We start from the raw sequence: 21,635 nt of genomic DNA on the forward strand, positions 1-21,635 counted from the left end.
TTTACGTGTACCCCACTAGCTAGCTCTTTCCTGATTCACTATCACATTAATGTACTACACTGTAATTCATAAATTAAACATATAGCAATCTTGATGAATTTTGAACCATCAATTAATATATTCAAGGTGATTCAGTTACATCCCCCACACCTCCACAGCTGGTAACTTTTAATTAGTAGTACTATATAGCCACCTCTGAAAATCCTGCCTATACCCCTGAATGGTGAGTAGCTTGCATTTGTGACTCTGTCTGTATGTGAGTGTGTGTGCCAGTGTATGTCATGTACATGTGTGTAGTGGTATGTGCGCAGTGTAACATGTGCATGTGTATGTAGTAGTGTGTGTGTGTTTGTGTGTGTATGAAGGACTAAAGAAGGTGCAAAATGCTTCTCCTTTACACAGAACACATGTGACATTTGCTATTGTCAATTTCACAGGAGGAAATACAAATACTGCCAGATTGAGATGACAAACAACATGCCCATGGGGGAAATGGTTTTGCAACTTTAAAAAGCTAAACAACCATACCTAGCTAACTGGCTGATTTAATCCCATCTAGCCATCAAGGTGGAGAATTATAATAAGTGTAATCACCCTCATTTATTATATGAACATCATCACAGTGACACATTTTGATTATACGTGGTCTGCAAATCATAATACAAGTTCTCGGTGCATTCCAAAGGAGCTCCAAACTTCATACCATCTTCACCAGCAACTTGTTTATCCTCATCAGACCAGCCCAACAAGTAGTTACCATTACCAGCTAGTAACTTTGTGATCTGTCCAAACTGTGGTCTTGATCTTGGATCAGGATGCCTTAAATATTTAAAATACATTGTTTGCAATAATAGCTCTATAATGTAGCATACCTCACTACATGTTATAATTAATAGCTACTAGTATGTATAGGTTCTGCGGTGGTTATTAAAATAAACTTTGGCTAGCTTTCTGTATAACAAAAATGCTGTAACTTGCTACTCTTTGTTTAAATCTTCAGCTGTTCAGCTCTCAAGTCAGAAATCTGTGTACTTTTTAATCACTTTAGAAACATATGGCAGACATTTTGGGGATGTATTGTATATATACATATACCCGAGCTTGATTTTACTTAGGCCACTTATTGTTGATCTTTATGTTTCAGATCTCCACCTGCATAGTTATGTCTCACCACCTAAATCTGGTCTAAATTAACTTGCTTTTATTGCTAGACATAGAGGAAGGCATGCATGCAAAATAGGCTGAACACCCACGTCAATGTTAGAGGACACGGTAGTGATTGATAATTTCCTAATAGAGCAGTCAGCTAACTCTCAGTCAGGTGCATGTAAGATTGTAATGAATAATGAGCCATCTGCAGTGGCAGATCTATGAATTTTCAGAGGGGGTTTCAGGTTCAAGAAGTTTTCAATAACTATGGTCCCAGACTGAGAAGTGTGAATGTTAACTCAGTCTTGATAGCTCAGTGGCCTATAGCTACATAGATGTATAGCTTAAACTAGCTAGAAATGAATCAGTAAAAATCACTTCACAACATTGTTTCATAGTTGAATCTTACTAATTCAGGCCTTCACAGAAAGTTTTAAAACAAAACAGCATGCACTTGTTGTCATTAAATTGATAATTATTTTTAGGTGCGCTTAAACATGCTTCAATTAAGGCTGTAATGGCATTTTCAGTAATTTCTAGGGCAAAAATATGAAGTTTGGCAAGCAGAAAAAGTCCCAATGTAATATACTATGTATAACAGTTGGTGATTTTACTACCCACATGAATTGTAAATAAATTTGGGACGCGCACTATTTTCAGAGGGGGTTTCAGCTGAAACCATTGTAACTCCATGTATCTACCACTGATCTGTCCTCATTGGTTTAGGCTAACTTTCCTGATCTGAAATATAAAAATTAACAGCAAGAGTCTTATCAATAAGTACTCTAGATTTAAGATTATCATTATATTGGGTATTTGATGGTACCAGTTAATTGATCACCAGATTCACCAACTTGGTTTTATGTGATCCCTACAACCTTTCCACCATATGTAAAGACAAAACTGGAATACTAACAGATGGTAAAACAGTTCTTGCTCCCAATCCATGTATATTTCATTCACGTTTGTAAATGCACACTATTAAGACACACAGTATGTTGTGTGGTCAAAAATGGTATGCCACACTGAACAAATACATTTACAGGAAAAAAAGTATGGTTTTCAGGCATAATTTTTTAACTCCATAGTAATGGAGTGATTTTATGGTGAAAATGCTCAACATCTTTGGCATTACACATAGCAAAATTGCTTTCTTTGCATTCATGAATCTTGAGCACTTAATTTATTCATTTTTCTTCTTTGTTTTGGAAGTTATTATATTCTTTTTGCACAAAAACCAGCATATACAAAAATATGTACCTTTGAATTGGGTATACATTAGGTATGAATCTGATAAATATTCACAGTTATGGATGATTATCTACACAAAAAACAACTGATTTTTGTCATGCCTACAGAGTAACTGCTTTTGGGAACAACTTGCAAATTGGTTTGTGTATAGGTTAACACCATAACAGCTCAAACCTTTTGTGGTTTAAAAGAAGTCACAGTGTCAGCTGCAGAGTTACAAGGAAAAAATCAACCTGGTTTAAACCCACAGGGTTGAAATCTAATAGAACAGTCACCAAGAAATAAAAGTGTATAAAAGTACTGAAACGAAATTGTCCACACTTTGAACCAGGGACCTCATTCAGCTGCTGTTATCAGTCATTCAGGTCATTTAAGTTTATTACCTAACAAATGAAAGTCTAATTTAATTCTAAGTATTTTCAATTTATATTCAGTGTGTGTTGTATTAGTATAGAAGTCCCAGAAAATATGCAGTCTACATTACAGAACTACAAAATTATTAACAGATAGCCAAATAAAGTTTGCAATGCAATACAATTGTAACTTCTGTCTTTTATAATTATCAATATATCTGCTATTAGAAGAGAAACATTGGTAAAAACAAGCCCCAGAACAGCTTAAGGCCACCTTAGGCATATTTGAAACATAAAATGTAGGGAAATCCATGTAAGTTATAGAAAGACAGAAATATCAGAATCAAAGGTGGCAGTTAAGAAATGGCTGGAATTCTACTTCATTTTTACATGGATGTAATGTATATGCACTTACCAACACTTGACCATCAACTTATACATGGTCCGTGAGCAACCAGGAGGAGGTGGAAGTCTGTGGCCTCTGTCAAGTTTTTCCATTACCTTTGGTTACATAAAGTAGGATAATTATATGTAGCTACATATGATCTATACTGCACCTCAATATTTGATAGCTCGTCAAATGGTTTATGTCCCAAACTCCATATCTCATACAGTAAACATCCAAAACTCCACACATCACTTTGTGTTGAGTGCTTTTTGTAATGTGTTGCCTGAGTAGAGAGATAAAATTTTAAACTATTTATGTTAATGTGATACTCTGTACCTCAGGAGATGTCCACTTTACTGGTATCTTCCCACCTGATGTGATGTAGTAGTTGTCATCAAGTAGATCACGGGACATTCCAAAATCAGCAATCTGTTGAGGTCACACACATGCAGGGGTGATTATAATAGTTGGCCATTGGGCATTTACCAACCAATTAGCAAGATTGCCACCCATTTGCTTGTTTGGTCTGACATTTGTCAGGCCAGAGAAGGTTGGGTGTAGGCTGTGGTTCTCACTTGCATTGTTACTCTAGTTGACACAATAACAATGTTCTGTTACCAGGAGATTAAAGTAACCAGGTGGGGCCACTGTACACCACAACATAAACAAGTATTTTGAGGCAAATAGTGTTGCTGGCTGATTGGCTGGCAGCCATGTCAGGTCAGTCATAAAGCTGGTCTGACACCATTACTGAAAAATTATAATCACCTCTGCACATAGTACTAAGTGTAGTACATAAGATATCAACTATGCTTGTATTGTATACAAGTGATTGAATGCAGTTATATAGAAACCAAAAAAGCTCCTTAAGGGGCACATTGATTCATATGGCTTCACTTGCTAAATGATGGTTTCATTAATCTCTGCTTGTTTTCCACTCTCTTTTCTATCAGATGTGCTTGTGATATTTAAAAATTATCTTCAGTTAGAAGTATTGACTATAAGACTCGGTATAGTCTTTTAAGTTAAAAATAGAACAAATTTGCACAATTCCACAAATTTTGGATCTAGTCTCTCAGCTTCAGTCCCATGCTTCTTAAAATTTATCATCTGCTACTTAAGTATAATTGTAACAAAAGTATGGAAGTAATTTTTGTTCAAATAAGCTATTGAATTCTCTAAACGTTTCTACGAAAAATGGCAATCTTCATAAATGTGAAGCTGTATTAGTCATACCTAAAAATCTGTTTCCATACTTTTAAAGATAATCTAATCAAAAACAGCCAAGCTGTAAAAAAAGGTGCGGCCCCCAAAAAAGGCCATGGTGAAAAAAGATGTGAAATCCAAGGTGGCGGCCAAGAAATGGCTGTGATGGTAGGTTAATGGTTAAATTTTAATAACAACATTTCAGGTGAATTTGGTGCCAAGACCAAGCGGCACAAAATTCACCTGAATTGTCGTTATTAAAATTTAACCATTAACCTACCATCACAGCCATTTCTTGGCCGCCACCTTGGATTTCACATCTTTTTTCACCATGGCCTTTTTGGGGGGCCGCACCTTTTTTTACAGCTTGGCTGTTTTTGATTAGATATCACTTCTTTTTGTACATTGTGTCTAGTTTCTAGCTGATCTCTCTACAGGGTGATTTGTTTGTAGCTGATCTCTCTACAAGTTGATTTGTTTGTAGCTGATCTTTCTACAGGTTGATTTGTTTGTAGCCGATCTCTCTACAGGGTAATTTGTTTGTAGCTGAACTCTGTACAAGGTGCTTTTTTGTAGGTGATCTCACTGCAGGTTGATTTGTTTGTAGCTGAACTCACTAAACGGTGATTTGCTTGTAGCTGAACTGCTTACATTGTGTCTAGTTTCTAGCTGATCTCTCTACAGGGTGATTTGTTTGTAGCTAATCCCTCTACAAGTTGATTTAAGTGTAGCTGATCTCTCTGCAGGTTGATTAATTTGTAGCCGATCTCTCTACAGGGTAATTTGTTTGTAGCTGAACTGTCTATAAGGTGATTTGTTTGTAGCTGATCTCTCTGCAGGTTGATTTGTTTTAGCTGAACTCTCTACAGGCTGATTTACTTGTAGCTGAACTCCTTACATTGTGTCTAGTTTCTAGCTGATCTCTCTACAGGTTGATTTGTTTGTAGCCGATCTCTCTACAGGGTAATTTGTTTGTAGCTTAACTCTCTATAAGGTGATTTGTTTGCAGCTGAACTCTCTACATGGTGGTTTCTTTGTTGCTGAACTCTCTACAGGGTGTTTTGCTTGTAGCTGAACTCTCTGCAGGGTGATTTGTTTCTAGCTTATCTCTCTACAGGTTGATTTGTGTGTAACTGGTCTCTCTACAAGCTGATTTGTTTGTAGCTGATCTCTCTGCAGGTTGATTTATTTGTAGCTGATCTCTCTACAAGTTGGTTTGTTTGTTGCTGATCACTCTAAAAGTTGATTTGTTTGTAGCTGACCTCGCTTCAGGGTGATTTGTTTCTCTCTACAGGGTGATTTTTTTATAGCTGACCTCTCTTCAGGGTGATTTGTTTCTAGCTGATTGCTCTACAGGTTGATTTGTTTGTAGATGAACTCCTTACATTGTGTCTAGTTTGTAGCTGATCTCTCTACAGGGTGATTTGTTTGTAGCTGATCTCTATACAAGTTGAGTTGTGTGTAGCTGGTCTCTCTGCAGGGTGATTTGTTTGTAGCCGATCTCTCTACAAGGTAATTTGTTTGTAGCTGAACTATCTATAAGGTGATTTGTTTGTAGTCGATCTCTCTGCAGATTGATTTGTTTTAGCTGAACTCTCTACAGGGTGATTTGTATCTAGCTTATCTCTCTACAGGTTGATTTGTGTGTAACTGATCTCTCTACAAGCTGATTTGTTTGTAGCTGATCTCTCTGCAGGTTGATTTGTTTCTAGATGATCTCTCTACAGGTTGATTTGTTTGTTGCTGATCGCTCTAAAGGTTGATTTGTCTGTAGCTGAACTCTCTGCAAAGTGTTTTGTTTGTAGTTGATCTCTCTACAAGATGATTTTTTGTAGCTGACCTCTCTTCAGGGTGATTTGTTTCTAGCTGATCGCTCTACAGGTTGGTTTGTTTGTAGCTGAACTCTCTACAGGGTGATTTGCTTGTAGCTGAACTCCTTACATTGTGTCTAGTTTCTAGCTGATCTCTCTACAGGGTGATTTGTTTGTAGCTGATCTCTCTACAAGTTGATTTGTGTGTAGCTGATCTCTCTGCAGGTTGATTTGTTTGTAGCCAATCTCTCTACAGGGTAATTTGTTTGTAGCTGAACTCTCTATAAGGTGATTTGTTTGTAGCTGATCTCTCTGCAGGCTGATTTGTTTTAGCTGAACTCTCTACAGGGTGATTGCTTGTAGCTGAACTCCTTACATTGTGTCTAGTTTCTAGTTGATGTCTCTACAGGGTGATTTTTTGTAGCTGAACTCTCTACAGAGTGATTTGTTTCTAGCTTATCTCTCTACAGGTAGATTTGTGTTGATTTGTTCATTGCTGATCACTCTAAAGGTTGATTTGTTGTAGCTGAACACTCTGCAAAGTGTTTTATTTGTAGCTGATCTCTCTACAGGGTAATTTGTTTGTAGCTGAACTCTCTCCACAGTGACTTGTGTGTAGCTGAATTCTGTGTAGCTGAATTCTCTAGAGAGTGACTTAATTGTAGCTGAATTCTCTACAGGGTGCATGACTTGTTTATAGCTGAACATTCTTCAGTGTGACTTGTAATGCTCTGAATCTCTATAGTGATATATTTGCTTAACTCTTCACATGGTGACTTGCTTCTTGCTGAACTGTCTATAACATTAACTGTTTGCAGCTGAACTCCCTACAGAATAACTTGTGATGTAATAAAATTCTATAATGGAGTAAATAAATTAGCTGAATGCTCTATTAGGGTGACTGTTCTATTAGAGTATCTCGATCTCGCATTTGCTACACGGAGTTGGCTTTAGAATCATAACTCAGTGGTTTGTAATCCGATTCTTCTGTACTACTGCAAGGACTTTCTATGAAGATTATTCCAGCTATACACCGATTTTCAGCTCATTGCTCTAAGCGGTTTGCCTAGTAGGCGTGAAAACTAATACTTTTTTATTCATAAAAATCGATCGCGTAATTGTGACACAGGTTGGGTTTTGTGTCATATCTCCGTGGTCTTTATCTCGATTCCTTTCAAACCACCAAAAGGCACTCCTACGATGGTTACTCCATCTACATAGCAATTTTCAACTCATTTCATGAAGCGGTTTACCCTGTAGGCGTGACAACAAATCGATCTTGTTTTACGCGAATAATCGGTCATAACTCCTGAACCATTCATCGGATTTGTACCAAATTTGATGCTAGGATTCGCCTTTGGACTCCCTTTCTGTGTACCAAATTTCATGGCGATCGGAGTACGCGTTTGCTTGTTATAGCAATTTTTGCAAGTGTGCGAAAAGACGAAGAAGAAAAAAAACGAAGAAAAAAAAACGAAACTTTGTCAGTTCGTATCTCGGAAATGGCTGGAGCGATTTCCTTCAAATTTGGAATGTAGCTTCCCCTGGCTGGCGGGCAACTGTGTAACAAATTTGGTTCTAATCGGATAAGTGATCACTGAGATACAAAGGTGTGAAAATGACGTTTTCGTTCTTCCTGTCAATATACTCACTGGTGTGGCGCGCCGGCTTCTTGGGCCGCACGACACACTACCGTGTGTCTTGATACTATTACAAGCCACTACAAGAATTTTTGGAGTGTTTCCCTATTAGCTGTAGGAAAAGAATCAATTTTATGTAATAATTACAGCATTTGCAACCACGCCATAATTTGTACAGAAGTTCAATGTCTAACCTACTACATGACAGTTAGTTTAGTGTATCACAAGGTCAACTATGTGTTGGCAACAGGGGCGGATCCAGGAGCTGGCAAGGGTAGGGGCACAAACAAGCTAAGTTGTAGTTGAGTGGGAAGAGCAAATTCTATGTTAGTTGCTTTATTTTTAAGCAGGAAATACTCATCTCTTAGTAAGTTCCTTACTGTTGATTTTAGCCATTTTGGGCTTTACAGATAGTTGTAAAGTCTTTATAACTGTTTACAAAAGCTATGAATGTCTTTAACATCAGAAACGACAATAATATTATTTTTAGAGTACATAGTACGGCTGAAAGGTGCTGAGTGACAGATTGCTTGACAGTTGGTTTGACTTTGGTTTCAGGTGAATCAGTTTGCAATAAATACATATTTTTCATGAATTATAAATTGATTTAGGTTTAGTATTTCAATCAACAAAGTATGGCTCCTGCAGCAATCTATGGTTGTATATATCAGTATATAGAGGAACAGAACTTGAGCTATTTTGCACATGGTAGTCACATGGTAGTCCCTTTGTCACATTTGGTATATACTCTTAACATATTAATCAATTTAAAAGATGGTATGTGTTACCTTGCATATGTATTTCTCAGAAATAAGAACATTTCTTGCTGCCAGATCTCTGTGTACAAATTGTTTACCAGAAAGGTAGGCCATTCCTGCTGCAGTTTCCTGGCAGAATTTTAGTAACAATAGTGGTAATTTTGAATACTCTGTTTCTTCGCTTCTACAAAATGACAGAGTTTTATATATATGTACAGTGGCTACAAAAGTACTTACGATGGTTGCAATGCATGCAAAAATTTCTTCAGATCTCCACGAGACATGTACTCCAACACAATCATTTCTGGAGCATCTATCACTACACCATAAAGCTTGATCACATTCTCATGATCAAACTGGCACATTATGGCAGCTTCCTGGAGAAATCGTACTTTGTCTTTATCTTTAGCATTTGAATTCAGAGCTTTTATTGCCACTTCAAAGACACCATTGGCAGTGCTTAATACACCTTGGGTGACAACTCCAAACTCTCCAGAGCCTAGGCTCTTAACAGATCTATAATACCAACAGTCATTTGTACTAGTACAAATTAAACTTTGTAATACTGATCTACCTTTAGAGCAAGGATCCCATATGTGAAAACATTGTTACAATCTTGGATTAGTAGTTAGTACAAAATCAAAACACTACAAAAGTGTTAAAGAAAACTGATTGGTCTTATGGAACCTGAAGTTCCATAAAGACCCCAACATCACACTACACAAGACATGGACAGTTGGTTGGCACCAGATCACAAGGTTCCAACTATATAGCTGAGTACACTAGAGCAGTGCAAGTATGTAGGCTTCTAGCGCAAGGAAACAACAACAGGAACTAAGTAGCTATCACTAAACATTGAACATCACTATGTACCACTGCTTTGATTCACACACAGATACATAATTGTAATTCTAATTGTAATTGTAATTTTTGAACAGGGGATCCACTCAGTAACCAAAAACTAATTTTCAGTGGAGCTCTGTGAGCAAGAGAAGAAGACAGACTACACTATATACACACACCACACACATGAACACACACGCATGCATACACAATTCTCGACTGTTTGACTTCATCCCTGCCCCTACATTGTAAAACTAATTGGTGATCACATTCCGAGTAAATATGTATCCACAACAAAATAAATCATCCCAGGATGTCAGCCTCTCTAAAAAAACTCATCAGAAAAAAAGCATCGACTCGAAACATTACAACAGTGATAATAAATGGAGGGAATACAAAGATGTTCATCAAAAATACGCAATTTAATGAGGCGGCAGCAGCAGCAGCAGTAGTAGCACACTATCTATCTTCTCCAATGCCTTATTTTCTGACAACATGAATGGTAAAATACTTTTGGAGATACAGGAGAAAAGCATAAACTGTTAACAGTCAATCTCAAACTGGTAGCTTAGTCTTCGACTCTCAGCAAAAATCAGAAATACTTAGTTAATCATCAATTTCAAACTGTGTTTACTACCAAAGACTTAACAAATTTTCCACACAAAGGCCCATTCCACTATCCACAAATCGACAACATTGAGATTACTCACCTCAGATGTATGCAACTTACCATTAGACTGCAATCCACACTACCAATGAAATAGCACCTATGCTAACACACTTATTTCAATCCTCACTAAGGACTGGAATCATACCATCTGTGTGGAAACAAGCTTATGTTACACCAGCATACAAAGCAGGATCAAGAACCAATGCCAAAAATTATTGTCCTATTTTATTAACATCTATAAACTTCAGAACATTAACATGTAGTCACGTAATGAATTATCTAATCAAAAACAGCCAAGCTGTAAAAAAACAGTGCAGCCCTCAAAAAGGCTATGGTGAAAAAGATGTGAAATCCAAGGTGGCGGCCAAGAAATGGCTGTGATGGTAGGTTAATGGTAAAAATTTTAATAACGACAATTCAGGTGAATTATTGTAAATGGCTGTGATGGTAGGTTAATGGTAAATATTTTAATAACGACAATTCAGGTGAATTATTGTGCCGCTTAAAAATTCACCTGAATTGTCGTTATTAAAATTTTTACCATTAACCTACCATCACAGCCATTTCTTGGCCGCCACCTTGGATTTCACATCTTTTTTCACCATAGCCTTTTTGAGGGCCGCACTGTTTTTTTACAGCTTGGCTGTTTTTGATTAGATAATTCATTACGTGACTACATGTTATATGTTCTGAAGTTTATAGATGTTAATAAAATAGGACAATAATTTTTGGCATCGGTTCTTAAAAATTCACCTGAATTGTCGTTATTAAAATTTTTACCATTAACCTACCATCACAGCCATTTCTTGGCCGCCACCTTGGATTTCACATCTTTTTTCACCATAGTCTTTTTGAGGGCCGCACTGTTTTTTTACAGCTTGGCTGTTTTTGATTAGATTTCATTTCTTTTTGTATTTGTATACCACAAAGCCAGCCTATGGCCGGCTTTGGGACTTTTTTAACCTGTAGGAAGAAGAAAAGATGAAGCAGATGTACTTTAAATATTTCTGATTTTATCAGTAAATGTACAAATCATATATATATATAATATGTATATTTATTACAGAACTCTCCATGGTGGTTTCTTTATGACTGAACACTCTACAAGGTGACTTCTTCTTGCTGCCCTCTCTACAGGGTGAATTATTAGTAGCTGAACAATCTATAAGGTAACTTCTTCTAGCTGATCTCTCTACAGGGTGATTTGTTTGTAGCTGAACTATCTACAAGGTAACTTCTTCTAGCTGATCTCTCTACAGGGTGATTGTTTGTAGCTGAATTCTGTGCAGGTGATTTGTTTGCAGCTGAGCTCTTTACAGAATGGTTTCTTTGTAGCTGAACTCTCTACAAGGTAACTTCTTGTAACTGATCTTTCTACAGGGTAATTTGTTTGTGGCTGAATTTTCTACAGTGTGATTTCTTTGAAGCTGAACTCTCTACATGGTGGTTTTTTTGTAACTGAACTCTCTACAAGGTAATTTCTTATAGCTGATCTGTCTACAGGGTGATTTGTTTGTAGCTGAACTCTCTACAGGTGATTTGTTTGCAGCTGAACTCTCTACATGATGGTTCTTTGTAGCTGAACTCTCTACATGGTAACTTCTTCTAGCTGATCTTTCTACAGGGAGATTTGTTTGCAGCTGAACTCTCTACATGATGATTTCTTTGTAACTGAACTCTCTACAAGGAAACTTCGTCTAGCTGATCTCTCTACAGGGAGATTTGTTTGTAGCTGAACTCTCTACATGATGGTTTCTTTGTAGCTGAACTCTCTACAAGGTAATTTCTTTTAGCTGATGTCTCTACAAGGTCACTAGTTTGTAGCTGAACTCTCTACATGATGATTTCTTTGTAACTGAACTCTCTACAAGGTGACTCCTTCTAGCTGATCTTTCTACAGGGTGATTTGTTTGTAGCTGAACCCTCTACAAGGAAACTTCTTCTAGCTAATCTCTCTACAGGTGATTTGTTTGCAGCTGAACTCTCTACAAGGTAACTTCTTCTATCTACAGGGAGATTTGTTTGTAGCTGAATTCTCTACAGGTGATTTGTTTGCAGCTAAACTCTCTACATGATGGTTTCTTTGTAGCTGAACTCTCTACAAGGTAACTTCTTCTATTGATCTCTCTACAGGGCGATTTGTTTGTAGTTGAACTCTCTACATGGTAGTTTCTTTGTAGCTGAACTCTACAAGGTGATTTCTTCTAGCTGAACTATCCCTTTCCATAACATACCATTAGGGAGAGGAAGTTTCCATAACACGGAGTTAGGACATTACTGTGTACTACTATACTCTAAATGATGCACATTTTCAGTAGCATTACACAATTAGGCGGTTAACTCATTGGAGTGATCTGAGTGATTGGAGTGATCTGAGTGATTGCAGTGATCTGAGTGATCCGAGTGATTGAAGTGACCTGAGTGATCTGAGTGATTGGAGTGATCTGAGTGATTGGAGTGATCTGAGTGATTGGAGTGATCTGAGTGATTGAAGTGATCTGAGTGATCTGAGTGATTGCAGTGATCTGAGTGATCTGAGTGATTGGAGTGATCAGAGTTATTGGAGTGACCTGTGTGATCTGAGTGATTGGAGTGATTGAAGTGATTGGAGTGATCGGAGTGATTGGAGTGCACTCTTGGAGTGATTGAAGTGATCGGAGTGATTGGAGTGCACTCCAATCACTCCGATCACTCCAATCCCTTCAATCACTCCAATCACTCAGATCACACAGGTCACTCCAATCACTCCAATCACTCAGATCACTCCAATCACTCAGATCACTCAGATCTCTCAGATCACTCAGATCACTCCAATCACTCAGATCACTCCAATCACTCAGTTCACTGCAATCACCCCGATCACTGCAATCACTCAGATCACTCCAATCACTCAGATCACGTGATCTGAGTGATCTGATCGGAGTTATCTGAGTGAGTGGAGTGATCTGAGTGATTGGAGTGATCGGAGTTATCTGAGTGATCTGAGTGATTGGAATGATCTGAGTGATTGGAGTGATCTGAGTGATTGCAGTGATCTGAGTGATCTGAGTGATTGGAGTGATCGGAGTGATCTGAGTGATTGCAGTGATCTGAGTGATTGGAGTGATCAGAGTGATTGGAGTGATTTGAGTGATCCGAGTGATTGGAGTGATCGGAGTGATTAGAGTGATCTGAGTGATAGCAGTGATCTGAGTGATCCGAGTGATTGGAGTGATCTGAGTGATTGGAGTGATCTGAGTGATCTGAGTGATCGATGTGATCTGAGTGATAGGAGTGATCTGAGTGATTGGAGTGATTTGAGTGATCTGAGTGATTGGAGTGATCTGAGTGATCGGAGTGATATGAGTGATCTGAGTGATTGGAGTGATCTGAGTGATTGGAGTGTTTGGAGTGATCTGAGTGATTAGAGTGATCTGAGTGATAGCAGTGATCTGAGTGATCCGAGTGATTGAAGTGACTGAGTGATTGGAGTGATCTGAGTGATTGGAGTGATCTGAGTGATTGGAGTGATCGGTGTGATCTGAGTGATAGGAGTGATCTGAGTGATTGGAGTGATCTGAGTGATTGGAGTGATCCGAGTGATTGGAGTAAGATCACTCAAATCACTTAGATCAGTGAGATCACTCAGATCACTCCAATCACTCCGATCACTCAAATCACTCGGATCACTCCATCACTTAGATCACTCCAATCACTCAGATCACTCCAATCACTCAGATCACTGCAATCACTCAGATCACTCAGATCACTGCAATTACTCAGATCACTCCAATCACTCCGATCACTCAGATCACTGCAATCACTCAGATCACTCCAATCACTCAGATCACTCAGATCACTGCAATCACTCAGATCACTCCAATCACTCCGATCACTCCAATCACTCAGTTCACTGCAATCACCCTGATCACTGCAATCACTCCGATCACTCAGATCACTCCAATCAATTTGATCACTCCAATCACTCAGGTCACTCCAATCACTCCGATCACTCCAATCACTCAGATCACTCAGATCACTCGGATCACCCCAATCACTCCAATGAGTTAAACGCCTAATTGTGTAATGCTACTGAAAATGTGCATCATTTAGAGTATAGTAGTACACAGAAATGTCCTAACTCCATGTTATGGAAACTTCCTCTCCCTAATGGTATGTTTCCATAGTTGCATGAACTCCCTATAAGGTAAATTTTTCTAGCTGATCTCTCTACAGGGTGAATTGTTTGTAGCTGATCTCTCTACAGGGTGACTTGTTTCTAGCTGATCTCTATACAGGTTACTTGTTTCTAGCTGATCTCTTCAGGGTGACTGCTCTATTAGGATGACTGTTCTATTAGAGTATCTCGATCTCGCATTCAAGTTGGATTTCGTGTTATAACTCCGTGGCTTTAAGTCTGATTCTTCTACACCATTGAAGAGCCTTTCTAAGATTATTCCTCCTTCTATACAGCGATTTTCAAAGCATCCCCCCTAGCAGTTTATCTGGTAGGCGTGGCAAGTAGTCGTTTTTTATTAGCTAATCTCGATTGCGTAATTGTTACACACTGTTGGCTTTTTCGTTGTATCTTCCTGGTTTTTAGCTCGATTTCTTTCAAACCACAAAAGGTTTGAGGTTCAATAGTTAACCTATTCACCCACCGATCTTCAGCTTCTTCCCATACGCGGTTTACCCTGTAGGCGTGACAACATATTGGTGTTAATTTTCATGAATAATCGATCATAACTCTTTTCCTGTTTATCGTGTCCTAGCCAAAGTTGGTACAGAGATGCGCCTTTATACCTCCCTTCTGTGTGCCAAATTTCACGGCAATCGGATATAGCGTTCGCGTTTTATAGCAGTTTTTGTAAGTGTGCGAAAAAAGAAAGAAAAATAAGAAAAAAAACAACGAAGAAACTAAGCCAATTTTTGAAGTTGCATATCTCGGGAACGCTTTTTTTTTTTCCCGGGCTAGATGTAATGCCCTTTCCTACCACCCCCAGCACAAGAGGCAAACGTGCTGGACAAGAACTGAAAAGCGGGACATCTAAAAGTCCCTAGGGCCATTTGTTAGGCCCATTTCCGGGGAAGCATCTGGTTATCTAAACGAGATGGAGCGGCTTCCACGGATGCACATCGTCGCTGACCTCAACAGGGAGAAAGACAGGGTACAGCGAATCCACGCCAAAGTACTACTGTACGATAAAGCACTATGTTTGGAAAGGAGCTCAGCAAGCCGGCGATAAAATGTGATGGCTTCCTTCCCCATGCCCCCAGTTGTGGCAAACACCAATGGAGTAAAAGATGCAAACTCCACCTCACAGACACGGTCACCATACTCCCTCTTCTTCTGCATCTCATGACGCCTATACACAGATGGTATCGAAACATTGCGGTAGCTTTGTGCGTTTGGGTGAAAAACCCTTACATCGAAAAAGGCACTTTGCCGCCGCCCCCAAAATCCGCGTGCATGAATGTCAGCCCTGGCATCATCTTGGCAGTTAGCTGATCGAGGGATAAGTTCTTCGCCACTCAGGGATTGAAATGGTGGCTCAATTGCAACATTAGTACAAACATTTGAAAGTAATTCAGCAGTTGTATCACGCAGGTCATTGTGGCGAACAAAGGTCAAACCACCATGTCGACAGATCATTGCATGATCAGCAGTGAAAGGCGAGCCACACACACAGTGGCTAGGAGTATTCAGTAAAGTCCATCCATAACGCAGGTGAAGAGCATCCCAGAACTCCTGCTTTGTCAGATGGTAACCCTGGTCTTGCAGTGGTAAAGCCAGAAGCCAAGAAGAGGCTCCAGGTTCACTATTCAGATCAATAGCTCTTTGAAGCTGTGAAGAGAGACCATTTCTGATCTCAAGAGCCCGTTTCTTAGAAGCCTCACGCCGGTGTTGGTGAACCTGAGCCTTGATGGATCGAGTATCTGGGGGATGAGCATGTGCTACCTGACTAATAATCAAGTCTTTTAATGGTGCAGTAATTCGCAGGGAAGCATCAAACTGAGATTCACAGAAAGCTGTAGGGTCACCCATACCGAGCCCACCAAAACGACATGGCAGAGAGAACAACTCACGTTCACCGGTGGCGCATGCAACATGTCCAGTGATAGAAGGAAAAAGCTTGAGTCTGATAGCATCCTCTAATGGCTGAAGTAAAGAACTAATGTTTGGAATGGTTCTCATCAGGTAGACCCAGCGGCCCATCATACCGTGGGTAAAAGCACAATATGCAGCATGTGGCCGACTACTTGCAATTCCAGCCAAGGCAGACACCTCAGCAGTCCAAGACTCAACCTTTGAAGCCACGTATTCTTCAGCAAAGTCTCTTGTACCCAGAGCCGCACCAAGGTGTCGCTGGCCACGAGCAGTAATCTGTATATTAGAATCAGCAAAAATTAATTGTGCAGTGGATAGATGTTCTGGCTTCACAATTAGGACTGTCTTGGTAGCATTTGTAAAATAACCATAATCAGGTCCAACAGAAGAGAGATGTTGCCACCAGGAAAAAAGTTTTGAGAGTGATCCAACACCAGTAGCATCATCCGCAAACCATGCCTGAGAGACATCGGGCACTGTTGTACGGAGATGTCTAATCAAAGGTACAACTGCCAAAGCATACATGGCCATTGCAAGGGGGTCTCCCTGAGTTGTACCCTCAGTTGATTGAATTTCCCCCTCACCCACTACAAACAAACGAACAGGTGCACCATAAGTATTGTGCAAGACGGTTGCAAAAGATGGACAAAGAACTGAGATGTTGTGAAGCGCAGCCTGGCGATTAACACAATTAAAAGCATTGGAAGCATCAACAAGGAGAGCAGCCTCGCAATTACCATTCTCAAACATTTCCTTCATCGCATGAACAGCTGCCTCAGAGCCAGCAGCATGACCAGCACAAGTCTGCAAAGGACCAGCAGCAGAGATAACATCCTCACCAATTACAAACAATATTGCCTTTGCTACAATTCTTCGGGGCACATCCCCAATACCTATGGGGCGGACACCAGGACGTTTGTCTAAGGGAATCAATCTGCAGGCCACAAAGGGCATCAAGGCTACAGGGTCCTTTACTGGGGATGTACAAAGGTAGCGAGACACAGAGGCCAAGGCCTTACACAATCCAGCGGAGGCTTCTGTGAAAGAAGTACACATTCGTCTCCAAGCATAGGCATCAACTCCCGATGGCCCTGCTGCCCCATTGGTATGGAGTGATGCCCACTTGATTACCTCACTGGTAAGGCACTCAAAGAGTATTGGATCATGGCTAGGTGCCTTGTAGTTTGTATTGAGCAATACAGAAGGATTAGCTGGCCTACCCAAGGGATGTTTTTCCAGTAAAATGTCTCTAGCTGTACGTACAATGGGTTGACCAGAGGAATCTCTACCCGAAGGAATCATAGAGTCAAGGGACAACACTCCACCCTTGGAGTCAGTTGATAATAGGTGCAGGGCCATACTGACCTTTCCCTCTGACATCAGATGGTCAAACAGTCGAGATTTGTCATCGGACTTTCTCTTAGATGACAAAGAGCGGCTAAGGTGGTCTTGAATACAACGTCCCTCCTTAAGAAGAGCATCAAAGGAGCCCTTGCTCCACAAATTTAATCTCCTCAGGAGGTGAACAGAATGATCCTTAGCACGACTCTGCTGGTGAGGCTTCTGTAGTAGTAAAGGTTGCATCACTGAACATGCCAGCAGTGCAACTGAGCCAAGTGCAGAATCCTCTGCAAAGGCCTGGTACAGCCTTGCTAATTCCTGTACAAAGAGTTTTCCAGCTTTTCCAAAAGGTATTAAAAATATATTTGGTTTCCAATGAATGACCTCTTCATATGCTGACGTGAAAAATTCACAAGCTCTCTCACCAGTAACGTCATTCCACATAAAGTCAGTACAGGGCTTGAACTTGGAAACAGAGTAGGAATCACTAAATTCTGGGTTCTGTCTGACAGAAACAGCATCAAAGTTAGAAGGAGGGGTAGCTGTATCAAGATTGGAACAATTTGGACATACAAAGTTTGCTTCAGAACTTCCCAATCTCTGACTTTCAGCAAGTGAAAACCCTAAACAATCATAATGGTACCATACACAACAACCCTCACGTTGTCGATCACAATTGAGCATTAACCGGCCGTCATCACGTCCCCCACAGCAGCACCACTTTCTATTCGACTCAGTGTCATCCACACTGGACGACGGAAAATCATCAGCAGAAACAGCAGCTTCACGCGCGCAGATACGAGCACTTCGACGCAGCATAATCAGAGGTTAACTGAAATAAAGCCCACCACGACCTGAAAAACAGGTAAGAGAAAGCAACCGTTACAAACCAGCAGCAACGTACACCTTATTTGAAGACCGTCTACAGTCCTAAAGCGTATCAGTTGCTGAAAGAAAGGCCACTAAGACTCAACATCCGATCAGGGTCGCCAGGCCATCCTCCACGCGATCACGTGATTAGGGATCGCTTGAAGCGATTTCGCTCTAATTTTGAATGTGGAGTGCTGAAGGTGAAGGGAGTGTCCACAGCAAAAATCGTCTTGTTTCATCAAGGCAGCACAGAGCTACGGAGGTGCGAAAATTGCGTTTTCTGTCTTTCTGTCAATATACTCACGGGTGTTACGCGCCGGCTTCTTGGGCCGCACGACACACTACCATGTGTCTTGATCTGATATCCATAATGTTCTATCGAAACATCAATACAGTTTCAGATCTGTGAAACACAACTCTAACTATCATCGATGATCTTGCTAATGACAGAAAACAAGTTGACACCTGCATGCTTGGTTTCTCCAAAGGCTTTTGACAAGGTACCCCACCAACGACTCCTGAATTCTATGGTATTACTGGTGGCGCTTGCAACTTTCTTATCAGATCATTCTCAACAAGTAGCTATAAACAGTGTGTTGTCTTCTCCATGTAAGGCCAACTCTGGAATATTTAATTGGGCCCAGTGCTCTTCCTTGTGTACATCAAAGACATAGCAGATGGTGTACAAAGTCAATTTCATTTATTTGCAGATGACTGTATAATAATAATTATATAGAACAATAAACTCTCCTGAAGATCATACAATGTTAAAGCCAGTTATCCAAGTGGGATACAACCTGGCAAATGGAATTTAATTCTAGGAATATCATATCTCCACACTACAAGTAGCTACAATGTATGAACTCAACTGAAGTCAGTGAAAGAACATGAATATCTTGAGAGTCTAGATCAATGGCAAACTCCCTTGTAACAAAGCAAATCAAACACTGGTATTCCTACAGACATTTAAGAACTTTCCCTACTTACTTGAAAGCACAAGCATGCAATGGTTCCACTACTTGAATATTGCTATTTGGGAACCAGTGGCGTATCTAGACTCTATGGGTTGGTAGGGCACAAGAGCAAAAAAAAAAAAAAAAAACAGTCGCAGCCTGCTTACTATAGCATGCATGCAAGCCTTATATTACTGATAAAATACATAAAAATCTTAGCATAGTTTGCTATAGTGCTTCTTTGAATAGTGTGACTGCTTTATTAGAGTGATTGACTGCTCTTTTAGAATATCTCACGATCTCACATAACAAAATTCTTTGATAGGGCACAGGCCCACCCCTAGATATGAGATTAATCTCCCCTAGATATGATATATGATATATTCTTCACTCGTTCCAGCGTTAATCGGATGGCTGCAGGTTTGAGGCCGCCCAGGTCCAGTCATGAATTTTTTCTCCTTTCTCCACCTTTTCAAACATACTTTCATTAAACAGACTGTAGGACCAGGTGTCCTACAGACCTTCAGCATTTGTGCTGTGGAGTCTTAATAAATAAATAAATTTAAAAAAATGTATGCAAACACAATGACATATAGACATATTGGTAGCCCACACATTTATTAACATTTTCATAAAATTATCAATCACAAATTGAAGTAAAAACATCTTAAAGTAAAGCTTGTCCTTAAAGGTACAGTATATATATATATGCTACTAGTTAGCACATAACCATAATCAGTCACTTAATATCTGTTTTGATTTGAAATAGTTACCGAATGATAAGCTGGATTAGGAAAGATTTGAACATCAGCACCTAAACTTTGAGGCGCAGTCTTGTACTCACTTCTGTTCAGGCCATATGATGGATTATCTTCCATCGTAGTATGATGATGGACAGGAGGATCATGTACAAACTCATTAGACTGCACATAACTATAATACTGGTCTTCACTTGTCTTACTGGTTGGCTTTGTTACACCATAAGATGGGTTGGGCTGGATGATAACATCTGAATCCAGTTTGTTTGTGGAGCTTCTAGTGATTCCATACAATGGATTAGACTCCATCTTAACACCATCATGAATGTAAGGTGAAATTATCTGATCATTTTTTATGTACTCATAGTCAGCTGTATTGTCTGTGGCATACACTGCATTGGGTATAGTAACAGCTGCAGTACTTGGCTCATCATAAACTCTGTTCTTGTCAGTGGAATAAGATTGTTTTCTGTGAGACCACTTTACAAACACTACTACAATACACAACACAGATAGTAGTAGAAACACTACCAGTCCTCCTACTGCTCCTCCAATGGCAGCACTAGTAATACCTGAACCATCTGACTCATCACCTGCTACATGACACATATAGGAAAGTTAATAAACATGACAAATCTGTACATAAATGACACTTACAAGTAATTGCAAAACAAGCAAAATCTCCTCCTACACTTCTCCACTTCACTGAAGTTCCTTCATCATTTACATCATCACACACATGTTCCCCATTACCACTAACACTGTAACCACTTGAGCAATTCAGTAAACAACTTGAGCCATAAGTCACACTACTACAATCACCAACTGATTGGCTGTTTGTTATCTCCACTTCTGGATCATTACATGTTAAGATGGTACAAGTCACTGGCTCACTACTCCATGTCCCATCAGCACTACATCTTGTTTGTCTGTTACCCTCCAACTGATAACCACAATTACAATAATAAGTACATGTGTCCTGGAAGACACTTGTGTTAGAAGGACAAGTCACATTACCATTCTCTGGATCACTTAGACTGACACATGGTACTGTAACAGAACAACATTGTAAAGTTATATTACACTATGTAGTTCATTGTTACCTGGAGAACAAGTCACTCCACTACCAGTAAACATCCATGTTACTCCTGTACCATTAAGACGACAACTATACTGGCAGGAGTCTCCTGACCTGTTATAACCATCCTCACACTCCACCATACATGTGCTAGTGTAAGATGTGTCATCACATGGTCTACTGTTAGCTACCACTGTTACAGGACAATGAAGAATATTACACTGTGTACTAGTGCCACTCCACTCCCCACTAGCCTCGCACTGTCTCATTACACTACCTTCTACTTCATAACCATCATCACATTGAAATGTACAAGTGTCTTGATATTGTAGTGGTTGATTGTAACTGCTGCAGTTAATACTACCATTAGATGGTGCTACCAAATCTTCACAAGTCACTATAGAAAGAATAGTGTTGACACTAAGGAATTATTATAATACATCAGTTACCCACACTACTAGCTATTATGTGAAGTAAT

At 39.7% G+C, this 21,635-nt stretch overlaps 2 protein-coding genes across 2 annotated transcripts in view; both read right to left on the minus strand.

The window, feature by feature from the left end:
• Nucleotides 1-576: 576 nt before the first annotated feature.
• Nucleotides 577-9,068, minus strand: LOC136251302 (ephrin type-A receptor 4a-like). Its single transcript, XM_066043747.1, has 6 exons — nucleotides 8,794-9,068; nucleotides 8,587-8,740; nucleotides 3,478-3,570; nucleotides 3,311-3,424; nucleotides 3,169-3,254; nucleotides 577-819 (listed from the first exon to the last, which is right to left on the minus strand). The coding sequence occupies exons 1-6, from the start codon at nucleotides 8,919-8,921 to the stop codon at nucleotides 618-620; spliced, it is 777 nt and encodes a 258-aa protein (XP_065899819.1). The 5' UTR covers nucleotides 8,922-9,068; the 3' UTR covers nucleotides 577-617.
• A 10,868-nt stretch (nucleotides 9,069-19,936) lies between these two features.
• LOC136248565 (P-selectin-like) overlaps nucleotides 19,937-21,635 on the minus strand; it is a 31,734-nt gene continuing 30,035 nt past the window's right edge. Inside the window, exons 9-11 of the mRNA XM_066040334.1 lie at nucleotides 21,183-21,554; nucleotides 20,737-21,129; nucleotides 19,937-20,675 (exon numbers count right to left, since the gene is read on the minus strand). Coding sequence (XP_065896406.1) covers nucleotides 20,065-20,675; nucleotides 20,737-21,129; nucleotides 21,183-21,554 — 1,376 coding nt within the window. The 3' untranslated portion in view covers nucleotides 19,937-20,064. The remainder of the gene's footprint in view (nucleotides 20,676-20,736; nucleotides 21,130-21,182; nucleotides 21,555-21,635) is intronic.

The sequence above is a fragment of the Dysidea avara genome, chromosome 3 (genome assembly GCF_963678975.1).
Source record: "Dysidea avara chromosome 3, odDysAvar1.4, whole genome shotgun sequence".
NCBI lineage: Eukaryota > Metazoa > Porifera > Demospongiae > Dictyoceratida > Dysideidae > Dysidea > Dysidea avara.